At 51.2% G+C, this 14,833-nt stretch overlaps 1 protein-coding gene and 1 non-coding gene across 2 annotated transcripts in view; one reads left to right on the top strand and one right to left on the bottom strand.

Annotated features, from left to right (window-relative positions):
• Positions 1-7,892, bottom strand: part of VAC14 (VAC14 component of PIKFYVE complex) — a 58,716-nt gene extending 50,824 nt beyond the window's left edge. The window contains exons 1-6 of the mRNA XM_085071690.1: positions 7,738-7,892; positions 4,287-4,437; positions 3,504-3,671; positions 2,744-2,806; positions 1,656-1,763; positions 760-869 (exon numbers count right to left, since the gene is read on the bottom strand). Of these exons, the coding sequence (XP_084927816.1) occupies positions 760-869; positions 1,656-1,763; positions 2,744-2,806; positions 3,504-3,671; positions 4,287-4,437; positions 7,738-7,841 (704 nt within the window). The 5' untranslated portion in view covers positions 7,842-7,892. The remainder of the gene's footprint in view (positions 1-759; positions 870-1,655; positions 1,764-2,743; positions 2,807-3,503; positions 3,672-4,286; positions 4,438-7,737) is intronic.
• TRNAG-GCC (transfer RNA glycine (anticodon GCC)) lies at positions 5,255-5,325 on the top strand. The gene has a single exon. It is a non-coding gene; the product is annotated as a tRNA-Gly (tRNA).
• Positions 7,893-14,833: the final 6,941 nt, after the last annotated feature.

Genomic DNA, 14,833 nt, shown 5'->3' with positions numbered 1-14,833 from the left:
GCCAGGAGCACCCCCCCAGTTTACCATAACTCCCCCACAGCCACCCAGGCTCTGTGGATACGGAGGTGCCTGGGATGGGGAGCACAGAGAGGAGCAGCAGGGCAGGTGATGCCCAAAGCTTTCAGTGCTTGTTCCTTGACATGCAGATGCTGGGGAAAAAAGAGATAGGGAGGATCCAGAAAGGCCTGGCAGCAGGATAGACTCAGGCTGGTCTCGCCACTTACTTATGCCCTACAAAACCAGTCCAGCCACTCTCTCTCAGCACAAAATGCCAAGATCCTCTGACTTCCCTGAGAACATGCAGACACTCCTGAGCTTCAAAATGCCTCTGTCTTGGGACCAGCAGTGTATCTGTGGAGCAAGCTTCCAATCCTTGCTTCCCTTCTCCACTCAGGAGATGCTGGGCTGGAGCTCTGCCTTGCTGAGAGAGGTTCTCATGCTGCAAGTTTCTTCAGAGAGCTCATGCCCCATCCCAGAACCACACTTGAGCCTCTGCAGCTCTGACATCGGGTGCTGGGAAGGCAAGAACTCAACCAAGCCAAAAGAGCTTGTCCCCCAGCATAGAATTTGGTGTCCTCCACAGCCACAAGATAGGGGAGGTCCTTTCCAAGGACACTTTGATCCACTGCCCAAGCCGATCCATCTCCCACCATGCACATGGATCTTTGCTGCAGTTACACCCAAGAGTTGCAAACCAATGGAAAAAGTGATGAACAGTGAACATGACAGCCCTTGCACCCAGCCAGCCTCCACACTCACATTTTCCGTATCTCCTTGCTGTTGTCTCCCAGGATCTGGAAGAGTCCATCTAGGATTTCTGGCAAGTAATCCAAGAGGTTGATATCAGGCACGGACTCTAAGACCAGGATCTAGATCAGCGAGGAATATGAAAGAAGAGGTGAGTTTTGGAGATGCTAACTAACATCACCAGCGCGAATCTGGCAGGATACTGAGGAATTCAGAGCTGAGCTGTGTGCGCTGGCAGGGGGAAAGAAAAGAGGCCAATGTGGAGTTGCCCATCTCGGGAAGCAGCTGAGCTAGCATAACAAGGAAGTGATCAGCCTGCAGTAGTGCTACATTTCCAATCACAGCTCTGTAAACAATGCAGGGATCAGGAATGACTGCCAAGATGCATCCAGGCAGACCTGGGATGGCAATGGCATGGCTGAAAGAGACAGCACAGGGGAACACATCTCCCCAGACTCCAGCCTGGCACCAATAGCTCCTGGCTTCCAGAGAGAGAGCAAGTGGAGATCCCTTGCCTCCTGGAGAGCAGCATCTCTCCATCACCTCTGCATAATGGAAAGCAGCCCTGCACTATCCCTTGGGAGACTGTAACCTCTAGAGCACAGTATGTCTATTTATACAACCAAAACTTTAAGTGTACTTTCTAACTTGGTGTGTAACATCCTGAACACGTTGGCAGAAGCACAGTATGATGTCCCTGAGATTGCAACAAGGTGACAGGGAGCTGGCCTTTTAAAGAAGCAGGTGAAAAACTCTGTGCTGGCTTAAAAACCTACCCAAATAAATCCAGGTGCCTGAGCCCACACATCACCATGAATATCTACAGTCTGTCTGGACCTGGGAAGCTGATGGGACACAGCACTCTGGAGTTTGGACTGGCAGGCACACATGCACCCCCCTGTACCTACCCAGGATATGATGAACTGGCGGGCATACTGGTTGTTGGAGTAAATCCTCTCCCGCAGCAGTGGGATGAAGCCTACCAGGTCGAACTGGTTGCTCTCTGTCACGATATCCTGCAGAGCCCAAGCAGAGGGTGTTAGGATGGTTTGCCAACACATGTCCATGCAGCAGCCCTCCCGCCCTGTATTTTTAAGGCACGTGACAGGAAAACAATGACAAGCATGAGTCTGCAGGTCAGGAGACCTGGGGAGAAGGAATCATGCCGTTTATTCAGGCAATGAGCTGGCAATCCCCTTCAGGCAGGGACTAATACTGAGCAGAACCCAGAGAGGGATGTTCCTGCCTGCTGTGTGCCAGCCTGGCTGAACAAGAGGATGGAAGTTTCTCTGATTCATGCCTCAGTGATGTGCTGCACACATGAGCAAGCACTTCTGATGTAGCCACGTGGACTGGGGGGGGGGAGAGTCCCCTGACTTCCCTTTATAGCTCTTTCCACACACTTGGTGGATTTCGCTGCATGGCTGAGTCCCTGACCTTGCTGCACTGGAGCACATCTCCCAATAGCAAGGCTTGCAGCAGGAGACTGAGTTAACTGCTGTGATAACAAGCAGCAAGGGCAGAACTTGGCAGGAAGCTGTTCACCTCTGAACAGCAACAGAAAAGGAACTGAGAGGTCTGTGGCAGTAAAACCCTGTCAGCAGGCAGAACAGGAACGGGAACCAAGCCCATACCCTGAAGCAGCAGCAGAGCAGCTCCACTCACATCATGACTCCCTTAGGCAAGGGAGGGAGAGCAGAGGAACAGCCCTTCTGCTGCCTGGGAAGCACTGCAACCCTCAGACTCAAACCTTGCTTCCACCAGCTCCCACAAGCTGAATGCACACATGGCACAGTGAGCATTCAGCTGCCTGAGAAGGCCACCAGACCCTTGATCAAAGAGGCTGCAGTCAGTGAGAGAAAGAACTGTTTCGGCAGCAGCCACAGGACTGAGGTGGGATGGCTTCAGCAAGCTGCATCCTCGAGGACTGACATGTCCCCAGCCAGGACATGTCCCCAGCTTGCACCAAGGACTCTCAGCTGGAGAGCAAAAATACCTTGAGGAGCCGATCAAGGAGCTCAGAGCCACTTTTGACATTTGGGTCAGGATCAGCAGCCAGCTGTGAATGACAGAAACAAAGAGACATTGCAACAGTGGGTCCCAGGTCTGCTCCCTGCTCTGCAGCACAGCTCACAACAGGCTCACAGGACTGTTGCTCTCCTTTGACAACACAGGGACAGACATACACAAGTCCCTTTACGTCCAACTTCTCATTACGCTCCAAAAAATTCTCCTGATAGACTTCCTATGGGGGAGATCAAGCACACATCGCCTCCCCCAGCTATGCAGGTCTTCAGGGGCCAGAAGTCACACTCCCAAGGAGCACAGAAATGCAGGTTACCAGTGAAAATCTGCAAAGGCAGACATACACAGACATAGTTTTGATGCTACAGAGCCCACAAAGCCAAAGTGCTGCAGAGCCACCATGTCTGCAGCAGTTCTCTCAGCCTCATTTTCTAATACCATTCAACAAGCAGCAGGAGAATACATCCTGGAGGTGAGGACAGAGAACAAGGTATCTTACAGTCAACTTCATACCCACAGTATCAGTGGCTACTGTGCAGAAACTGCTCATTTTGCTGATCCTTGTGGGTCCCTTCCAACTCAGAATATTCTGTGATTCTGTCCTTCAGACCTGTCTGGGTCAAAGTAAACCAGTTTGCTTTGAAAGAAAACCTCAGACAACTTGGTTTGACTTGGAGATGATGAGGACTAGTCCTCGAAAAGCACATGGGGGTTAAGAGGAAGCTCCTTACCTTGCTGAGGCCATCAAAGAGCACATTGAAGTGTGGAAGGACAGAGCCCCTGGCCACCTTGACAATGTTGTAGAGAGCCTCGCAGGCATAATACCGCAGTCGACTGTCAGCGTCATTGAAACACGTCAGCACTGGCTCAATCAGCTCCTTCAGGTACAGCCCAGAGTCCTGGGGGCACGAGGAAACTGGTTAGCTAAGGACCATGCCACAGGGAGCGGGAAGAGACAGGACTGCCCTGGAACATACTGCAAATATTCAGGCCTGTGATGACTTTAGTGCACCTATGCTAGACAGGATTTACTTATGAATTTTGAGTTTTACTACTGAATTTTGTTATTCAGGTACAGTGAGAAGTGATCAGGTTTGCTGTGCATCTGCCTCATCTCCTGCCTGCAGAGCAGAAGGAGCCTGGGATGGATTTCTGTGTGGGCCAGTCTCAGCAGTGCACAGCAGGAGATAGAAGAGCTGCAATTCTTGTCAGCTCTGTTAACACAAATTAGCACCCAACCTGCTGAGTCTAGTCCAGCTGCTGGAGACTGAAGATGGACAGAATACCTTTAATCAAGCCTAGGGAGCTGCCAAGACGCAACCCAGGCCAGAAGGGGCTCCTGAGCCCAAAGGATGCAGCTGGGTGTGCTGGGAAAACTCCAACACAACCTGTAGGCTGCAACACAGGGAGGGAGCCGGGGAGCTGCAGGGCCACCAGCCCGAGTCTCTCCATCACACTGTCCCAAGAGGAGCTGCTGCTCTCTCACCACAACCTGCACAAACCAAAAAGCCTACCTTGCCCAGAGCAATAGAGCAAGCAGCAAGGCCAATGAGTCCCCCTTTCCGGCTGTGGGGATGCTGGGAAAGTGCGAATTCCTGTGACAGGATCTGGATCACGTGCTTGATCTGAGACGTGCTGTTCTGAGCCACAAACTCTCGCACCAGCCTGGGGAGAGGAGCAGGAAGCACACAGGGAGGCTTAGGTTCTGCCTGATACAAATGCTGAAGGGCTTGGTGTCTGAAACAGGGACTTTCAGCTACAACAAGCACTAGAGAAAGCAGTACTGAAATGGGGAATGCTGAAGGAACCCAAAAGTGAAACCAGAGCTCTTCCCTGCTCACATCCACCAGCAGCTCCCTGCCCTCCTGCTGCTCTAGCCTGCAGCCTCCTACACCATTCACAAACTCTCAGCCCAGGATGTGTTCTCAAGGGCCAACCCAGAGCAGCTGCGTGCTTGCAGAGAAGTTACCAGGTCTTCAAACACCCTCTCCAACAGGGCAGGTGAGTGGGGTCATTTACTCCCAGCATTGCACAGGATGGGAGCTCAGCACACACCCTGAGTGCTGGTGGCTCAGCAGGGAATTGCTGCCCACCAGACTCACGCACAGTGCCATGGTTTTGGATCCTTCCAGCCACTCATAATGTGCTTTAGTTAATTACCCATATACTTAACTTTACTACTAACAGTATACTTAAATATACTCTTAAACATCGCAAGACCAAACAAAAAGTGAACGCAATTTCCATATACAAGATCTGCTCCTCTGCAGGTACTTGCAGCTCATTATCCAGAGATAATTAACACATCAGCTGTGGATGAAGAGACATATATCCCTGCTCCAGCCCACAGAACTGCTTCCAGGTCCCAGCCTGCCCACCCAGCTCCTCAGCCTCAGTTTCCTGGAGGCAGAGCCCCTGGCCAGGCAGGGAGGTGCAGGCAGCTGTGCAGGCAGCTGTGCAGGCAGCTGTGCAGGCCGCCACAGCATTGGTGGTTCAGTGGTAGAATTCTCGCCTGCCACGCGGGAGGCCCGGGTTCGATTCCCGGCCAATGCAGTGCTCTTTTCCTACCTTTTTCTTGGATTTCTATCCATAATGCAGACCTAGGCACCTCAAAAACTCTTCCTAAATAATCATCTTTACCTTAACTGTCAATAAAGGTGCAAAAGCTTTCACTGCTTAACTCCATACAGGGTTTCTTTGGCACTAGATGAATCTCACACTCCCAAATAGGTACCACTGGCCAATCACACACTTTATAATCCAGGAAAATCATTACAGGAGATGTTTATGAACTCTTCCTCCCCGAAATTATGAACACCAGCTCTGCTCTCATCTCACTCTCTGCAAAGCAGCTGCTCCGTTTCTCCCTGGGGCCACTAGGCAGCCCCTCCCTCACTCTCCCAACTCCCAAGCCAAGTTCTCCAACAGTTACAGTCCAATCCACACTCACAGACTGCTGCTTTAGGGATAATGGCTCCATTTCCAGTCCTTCTCCTAGAAGAGGAACACACTGAGCTCGGGCAAGACAGACCACTGGGGTGATTGTTTTACTGCCTACATTTCACAAACAGATCTTTGTTTGAACAGGAATAAGTTTACAGACTTCCTTCATGAGCTTAAAGGGCTCAAGATTTAATTAATGAGGCAAAAAGGAATAAAAAGCAATGTGCAGCATCAGAGCTTGCAAGCAGCAGGAGCTGCTCTCACATTACCAGCCAAAGGATAAGGAGATTCCTGAATCAAGAGGCAGCAAGTCTCTCCTGGCTTGATGCCACAGACATGGGAGTGACGCTGCTAGGGCCATTCCGTGATGGGTTTTAGATGAACTAAACCTGTGAAATCTGTAGAAAAGGTTAGCTCTTGCCTTTTTCCTCCTCATACTCTTCCCAAGTAGTACTTCCAGCTCCATCAGATGAACTGTCTGACCCAGAGCAGACTGTGATCGGTGTAAGGCAAGAACAAACCCTTAATCCCAGGGCAGAGTAAGCTGGAGCAGAGCTGCTTGGATAAGGCACAGAGTATCACCCCTCACAGTGCAGCAAAGGGGTTACTGAAGTAACCCCTGAGGCTCCAGTCATGAGGACACTGCAAGAATCCCACCCTGCAATACTGCAACGCATGCACAGTAAATTATTCCTATAACTAAGAGAGAAAACCAAACACACAGAACAGCAGAAGAGGCTCACTGGTTTGGGTTTGTACCGAGTGCACACTCACCCCTGTCCCAAGTGCCATTTTTCTCTGCTGACCTCTCACACAGCACCTTCCATGTTCGAGGCAGGCAGTTCCCACACCACATTCCCCACTGAACCCTCAGCAGAGCAACTCCATCCCCATATCACCGACTGCCACAAGTGCCTGACTGCTCCCCTTGCAGGCTCACTGTGGCCACATCTCCCACCCAAAACTCACCGACCAGCTTGAACCATCATTCCCAGCCCTGTGCTGGGCTGCACCCTGAGGTGATACTTCGGATCTCATGTGGGAGCTGAGCTCTCAAGCAATGCCCAGGGAGGACACAGTCCTTCCCAAGGAAAGCTGTGGCCCAGCATAGCACCTAGACCAGCACAGCGAGGGTGAGAAGACGAGCAGGGAACACACACAAGCAACAGCAGAGGGGCATGGCCATACTAGAAGGTGCCCGCAGACCTTTGCCTGGGATGCTCTGAAAGTAAGGCCTAAACAGCAACTGAGCAGGAAGAAACAAGGGCAACACCCAACGGCCAGGGCAACACTTCCCATCTCTCTAGCCAGGATCCAGCATGGGACAAGCCTGGGTGAGCTCTCAGGAGAGAGGTGGGATGGCACCACAACTCTGGACGTGTCGCAGCAGAACAAGCAGTGCATTTCCAAGGAATTCCTACAGTGACGGCTATCACGTATTCATTTGCATAGGGCTGTGCAGCTGCACCGGGCACCCACCGTCAGGACGAGCCTTCTGTCAGGGGCTCCTGGGATGCGCCCGGAGCCAGCGGGTCCTCACTGGCACCCAGGAGCCGATGCACTCGGGGATAAACTTCAGTGCCCGGTGGGATGGGGCTGGGAAACAGGGAGCAGCTCTGGGAGAGATCCCTCCCGCCCGGGCACCGCCCACGGCGCTATCCCCGGCAGGGTCACCGTGTCACCTGAGCCCCTTCCCAAGGATGCCGGGCCCGCAGGGTCCCGGGCCAGCAGCCCTGGTACCCGGGACGTCCCGGGGTGACAGCCATCCCCGCAGTCCCCAGCTCCCGCCGGGCAGCCGGGCCGCTCCCTCCCGCCGCCCGGTGCACGGCTGGACCCACCCAAGCATCACGGGCAGGCTCCCACCACGCCGGGGCCGCAGGGAGTCCCAGCAGCACAACTACTCTCCCCGCCCTTCCCCGGGGCGCCGGGCCGGGCTTCCTGACCCCAGCCCCGGGGCCGCCCGCACCGGCACCGCCCTCATTCCCGCTGCCCTCCCGGTTCCCGGCGGCTCCCGCCCCTCACTTCTCTATCTCCAGGGCAGCCACCTTCCTCTTCTCGTACAGCTTGTCGGTCAGCGCCCGCACCACGCCGGGAGTCAGCGGGGACAAGTCCCGCTCCGTGTTCATGGCCCCGCCGCCGCCACCGGCGGCCACGTGACCCGGACCGGGAGGCGCGCCCACGTGACCCCGACCGGTGCGCGCCCACGTGACCAGGCACCGCAGCGCCCCCGCGCGGCGCGGAGACACATTGCACCCCCGGCTCATTAACGCCCTCGGGTCATTAACCAGAGCGTCATTAGGGAGAGGCGCCTTCGCCCGGGCACCCCGCGGGGCACAGTCCCGGTCCTGGGCACTGGGTTATGTCTACAAGGGTTAGACAGCACTTAATCATTGATTAATGGAACATTTACAAAGTGATTCCACAGGCTTAGCTGTAACTGCAACAGTCACTCAATTATGTATAAGGTGCTTAAATTAAACTCATGTATGCACCCACAGAGACACAGGTAGATACAGGTGAATGTACCCAGCTATACTTATTAAAAATTCCCCTCAAATGCCAGTGAAATACTTGGATCGAATGCCTTGGTGCTCCTCAGCAGGTCAGAGTTGAGCCTCAAGGTATCGGGGTATCAGCCCAGGCTGCAACCCTTCGGCTTGTGGCACAGACTGATTGTTGGTGTGTGGCTAAACATGTCCTGTCCAAAGGACTCCCCTCCTTGTGTCAGCATATCTGGCCACCTCACACTTCATAGGGTGCCTTTTGAAAGTGACCGGCACATCTAATTTCAAGGTCCCTTTGATGTCCTTGGCACATCCAGCATAAGAGGTGTCCCACCTAGGGAGAACCAGAGAGCCCAGACTAAACTGGAACAGGATTGATAGCAAAAGGGATGGATGTGATGAGCAGCTGAGCCAGGAATCTGCACCTCACTGTGGATTTATGTGAGGTTTGATAGAGAAAGGTAGGAACAGAAGATGCTACTTCCCATAACATGGAGCCTTTCTGCAGGGCTGATGCCCAGTTCTCATTCCATCTGCTTCCAGCCAGCTCCTGCCATATGGAAAACTGAACCAAAGAGGGATTTTGGCTTCAGCTGACTGGCTATGGGCTCAAGGGTTGCCCTTCTTCAGCCTGGTACCTTCCCACATGCAGTAAAGACCTCATAGAGTCCAACGATGTGGTGATAATCCCCAACAACTAAACCTAGCATGTCTAGAAGAACAGAAAAGCCTCCTACAACTTGCTAGGAGGAAATCTTGCAGAGTCCACAAGAAAAGCTTGGGGGACAGAAAGCCCAAGGAAGAAAACTATGTCTAACATCTGGCTGCTGCTTGGCCAAGTCAAGAGCTGGGCACACATTTCCCCTTCATAGACGATCATGCTTCATGGTTAATCAATTTACCTTCTCCACAAAAGTCCTCAAAATGAACCGAGAAAAGGGAACATAGGTATGAATACAGGATGGCACGTGGATTAACATCACAGCGCCACTGGCCCAGCAGGGAGAACCCAGCACATCTCCCTGCTTCAAACACAGCACTTAGCACAAAGGCCAAGTAAAGTCAGATGGAAAAAACCAGTACTAAAAGTAATGAGCATAATGTAATTAAACCACAACCAAGTTCGATTAAAATGTAGGATCAAATACAATCTAATGGAACTGGGACATCACACATGCCCATGAGAACAAAATGTGAGTTCAGAGACAGGGCAGAACATCCCCCTCCCACCTTTCCTGTCTTGCATTCAGCTGAAGAGAAAATCAGCTGGTCAGAAAATCCAATTTCCAAGAACTCCCTCCCTTCAGAGCAGAAATCAGTCATTTGCTTAAAAAGGATTTCTGACACCTGTTCCCAGGTCTGCCATATTTTGGGGGACGTTTCCTCCATGGGACAAGCACTGGTTCCCAGACCAGAGCATTACCTGAGCAGGTCCTCACCTGGACAGGTAGGATGCCATAGTTATAAAGAACCAGAGGGAGTTTCTCTGAATCACCCAGCAGGTGCCTCTTGAAGCACAGCACAGGGTCCCCGTCCTCTATTACAAAGGCCTGGGCACAGGATCCTCACCCATGACAGATGCCCCTTTCCACTGATAGTGAAGGTCAGGCTTTTGGATTTAGTTCTTTGTGGCTGCAGGAGAGGCACAGAAATAATTTCAGCTGGCACTGACCCATTTCCCACTGGGCAAGCAATGCAGCAGAACACCCACTGTGTTTTCCCTAGCTGGTGCTCCTGTACCTCACAACAGAGCTCTCCCTCACCTCTCTCTCCCTCCTAGTCGATTTAGGGCCATTCATGAGAGGAATCTGCTTCAAAGATACAGAGCCTTCCAGAATAACAGTTAAAAATCATTTCACTTAATTGAATCATGCAGTACAGCAGGTAAATAACGAGGCACCAGATGAGACATGGCAAATCCCCTGGCTGCAGTGATATGAGACATATGCAACAAGCACAAGCACAGCATGAAAACAGTACCAAAAGAAGGCAAAAATAAATCAGCACCACCATCAGTAAAGATTATTTCCAAGGGCATTAAAAAAGAAATTGCTTATTAGGGCAGAAAGCTGACTTCCCTTGTTCCAATTCAGCCACTAAAGGGTTGGGGAAGGCCAGGTCAGAGCCCCACTAAAGTCCCAGGGCAGAGGAGCTGGGCTTGTTTGGGTAAGGGCAGCAATCACTCACTCCCTTGGCATAAAATAGCATAATACACCCCAGGATCATCTGATTTTACAGAAACAAGGAGGAAATCATGACTGCTGACTTGCTGGCATAGAAACTGCTTCATCTAAGCCTTTGTCCTTGGAAAGCCCCAGCTCAGCGGTTGCACATCTCAAACACTTCCAGTTGGCTACCTAATGTTACCCTGTTTTCATGGTCATCTAGGCAGGCTGAACTATCATCTTCATTTTTCTGCTTTGCTCTAACAGCAGCTACCACCTCCCAGATCATCTCATGCCAAGCACTCTGGCATTGTGCTAATGGATGAAAAAACAGTCTCATCCCTAAAAACACCCTCGCTTACTTTCCTTTACCCTCAGGAAGGGTGGGGAGGAGGGCATTTAGGATTGCTCAGCTGCAGCATCCCACTCTCCCACCTGCAGACCCATGTCTGGCTGGGTCTTATCAAATCCCAACAAGTTTTTTGTGAGGCCCTTCTTGATGTACAGCACCTTCATGAGCAGACCCTGGGACGCAGAGGAATGTCAGCAAAAGCAAGTGGAGGGAGCTGGAGAAAAAAGAGTAGTGCTGTTAGCTCTGCTTGGAGGCCCCTGTTATCTTCTGCCAAATTAAATTAGGGTTTAATTACAAGCTAAAGGGGAAATCTAATTTTGATGCTAGAACAATGCATATATTTTATAATAACAGAGAAACAAGCACATTCCAGTGAAGTCCGCGAGGAATTAATTTCCTCTGGGGCCACTTGTTGGCTGCTTGCCTGTTTCTCTTTACTCCCATTTCTTTAGAACCAATTGAGGTTTTTGGAAATGGGAATGCTGAATCAGTGCTCAGCTTTTAATCACCCCATCTCCCCCTCAATTGGCTTTGCTGGACGTGAGCCTGCAGGCACTTGCTCCTCCTGATGCTGAGTCACCTGAGTCTGCTGAGTTGGTGGCAGCTGAGGGTCCCAAGCGTGTGGCAGGAGAGCAGCCTCTGCTCCAAAGGCTTTGGCATGACCCCCGTGCTGGCTCTTTCCTGCTGTGGATGCTATGACAGCTCCCTGTTCTGCTCTGCATGTTAATTAAGCAGTAATGTATTTGCTCTGGGTCCCTCAGCAGCCACCATGTGATTCTGCATGGCAGAGCTGCAAATGAAGATGGTCTCCAAGCTATTAACACCTCAAATTGCTCATCAAGAGCCCGGCAGAAGGGCAGCATGTCAGATATTATTTCTGATCCACATTAAGCACTGTTGGTATTCTAAGTGATCAGATTAAACTAATTCAGTCTGACATGATTCAAGAGAATCAAGTATCAAGACTCAGGAAGGTGAGATCAGTAGAATTTAAGTATCCATACATCTAACCTTGCTGGAGCCCATCAGCAGAGCCTCCCAGTATCCACCAAACACACACATTTAATTTGGCCAAGAGAGAAAAATGCCTTTTTTTTTCCCTGCCTGGACAAGACTCTTGTGTGCTTAGATTTTTTTTTTCCAACTGTTCAACCCATTCTTTCCTTTTCACTCTCTGGTCCCTCATATGTGTTCCAGAGAAATCTCTTTCCAGGGTTAGAAGTTAAGTCTCTCACTTGTATCCTGGCCACCCAGCTTCTCTTCCTGTGGCATTGCCAGAATCTTGGCTTTGGCCAGTGGTGGTTCCATCTTGGAGCCACCTGGCATTGGCTCTGTCAGACATCAGGGAAGCTTCTGGCAGATTCTCACAGAAGCCACCCCTGCAGCCCCCACCCCATGCTACCAAAATGTTGCCATGCAACCCAAAACGTGTCAACCTTTCATTAGTCTGTAATAGTACTAAGATTTTATGATTTGGCCTGCCACTATGTTTGTGTCAGAGGGAAACCTGCAGAGAAATCACAGTGGGAATTGCATTTCCTGTAATTACATTGCATCCTCACTGCTGGATAGAGTCTGCCTAAAAATGTTGTTTTAACTGCTGCTGTATTTCTATTTTTAATGTTGGACTTTTTTTTTAATTACATTTGAATTTAAGTTCTTTTCTCCATGGGAGCTCTGGAGGGCTAGGGGTGTTTTGACAACCCCTAGCCCTTGAATTTCAAGAGAAATTCAATCAAAATAGTTTAAAAACCAAAGAGGATCTTTAGCAAGGCTGATGTACAGTCTGGGATTTCTATTTGCCCCTTTAACAATTTAATTCCAAATTCTGTTTCATACAGAAAGATGGGTCATTTGTTATCTTTTGCATTCTCCTTGGGAATTGACCCTATTTTCTTCCCTTGGAGTTTGAGCTAACCCGTGAAATCAAAGGCAGTCTCATGACTTTCCTGAAAGAGATAAGCAACACTATTTTTAAAACATCTTTTCAAAAGCCTTTCTATGGAGAAAAGCCTTCTCTGTAGGGAAGGCAACCCAAGAAAGAAAGGGAAAGAAGCCATGTGTCTGGTGTAGTGTTATTTTTCCAGGCACTTTGAAATTTATTTTGTGTAAAACTCTCTTGAAGTGGCCTGTGCATTGTCAAGCTTCTGATGTGGAGGCACCAAGTAAAAGGGCATTAATGTAATGCAAGGATGAGCACACATACTGTGCCCTGTGCCCCTGACTGGGATACTTTTTCCTCCCATTTGTTAGGTTGTGGTTTTCCAGGGCCACCTCCCACTGCTGGCACAGGGTGCTTTCCTCAATGTGTGTTAAAAGCAATAGTCTCTTCTGCAGCCTTTTCCCTTTTTACAGACAGGAGCAACACATAGAACTGTCCCAGCAGCTGCAAGAAGATAACCATCAATATCTCCCCCATGGAGGCAGAGGTGCATTTCTTATTTAAGCATGATGGCAAAGCAGAAAAATTCCTTTTAGACCCTGCCAGCACGATGCTGAAACCAAACAAGAAGCAGGCAGGTAGGGCAAGTACCTTAGAAGTGTCCAGGCACTGCTCATCCTGCTCATGGAGTTTGTACTTTTGCAGGGACAGGTCCAGGAACATTTGGACAGACCCCACTTCCACTGGCCTCTTGGAAGGCAAACCCATCTGGTGCATTAAGGAGAACCTGGAGCTGGTGGTCTTCTGCCTGTGCTGCCAAGGGGTGCACAGTGGGAGCTGGAGATCAGCCCCCAGGAGCTGTTTTGGCAGCTGCTTCTGCACAGGTCACTCATCCCATGGGCACTCAGACTTGTGACAAAATGTTTGACTCTGATCTCAGAGGCACAGATAGAGTTGCTCCAATGTGCATTCAGCAGTGAGGCTGCTGTGACCATCAAGCAGCTGATGCTGAGTGTCCTGTCTCTGCAGGACAGACAGCAAGACCCTGGTCCTGGGAAACCACATCCCACTGTGAAAATTAAAAGGCACAACTACCTCTGCAAAATCGTATCAAAGGAAGCTAAAAGGAAAGCCTGGGTAGTGTTCCAGGAGGAACCACATGTAAGAGATAAGAACCATTAGTTACATAAACAGGACCTCGTATTTGTGAAAGGAAACCAGGCATATGTTGTGGATGTCACTGTGAGATATAAAAATACTGAAGCATTTTTACAAGCAGCCGTGATGGAAAAGGTGAGGAAATACCAACACTTTCAAAAACAAATTCACCAACTAACGAATGCAGCAGACATTGTGCATACAGATTAAAAAACAATCTCATGTCTAAAAACACCCTCAAAGTGCCTCAGGAAGGGTGGTGAGGGCATTGAGGATGGCTCAGCCGCAGTGAGCCGCTCTCCCGCCCGCAGCCCCCGCACAGGAGCAGGCTCTGTCTCCACAGCAAGAAGGGCAGGAGGAGGCTCTGTCTGCACAGCCAGACAGGCAGACAGGGCGGGCGAGGCTGTGCGCAGAGCCCTGCGAGCGGCGGGGAAGCGCCGGGCAAAGGCCGCCCGGGCCGGGGCTGTTCGGGCCGAGGCCGCCCACCGGGGCTGCAATGGCGGCGCTCGGCCACACGGGCGCGCCCTCAGCCCGGCCCGGCGGCGGGAGCGCTCGGGCTGTGAGGGGTGAGGGCGAGAGGGGCCTGGGCTGGGGCCAGGGCCGGGCAGCGCGGACACACGGACACCACACGGACACACACGGACACACACGGACACACACGGACACACACGGACACACACGGACACACACGGACACACACGGACACACACGGACACACGGCAAAGCCCCCGGCCGGCTCACAGCCGCCGGAGAAGCTGCTGAGCTTGCTCGGTTGAACGCAAGAACACGCAGCACGTGGGCTCTCGGCTGTCAGCCACACTGTTAAATGCCAGAGACTTACCTTCGCCCCAGGAAAAAGGATTTCTCTGGAAGGCGTTTGCACAGTGGGAGAAATGAATGCGCAGGTGAACAGTAGTTGCATTATCTGGGTATTTATTGTCTCTCTCCCTACGTGGTGTGACACAGCTCCTTCACCTCTGGAGTGAGGCCAGAGGAGGCCACAAAGTTGATCAGAGGGATCGAGCACCTCTTCTGTGATGAAAGGTTGAGAGAATTG

The sequence above is a fragment of the Lichenostomus cassidix genome, chromosome 11, assembly GCF_008360975.1.
Source record: "Lichenostomus cassidix isolate B80296 chromosome 11, HeHo_3.0, whole genome shotgun sequence".
Classification (NCBI taxonomy): Eukaryota; Metazoa; Chordata; class Aves; order Passeriformes; family Meliphagidae; genus Lichenostomus; species Lichenostomus cassidix.
Note: the sequence above shows the minus strand (reverse complement) of the source record. Positions and strands in the feature narration are given on the sequence as shown.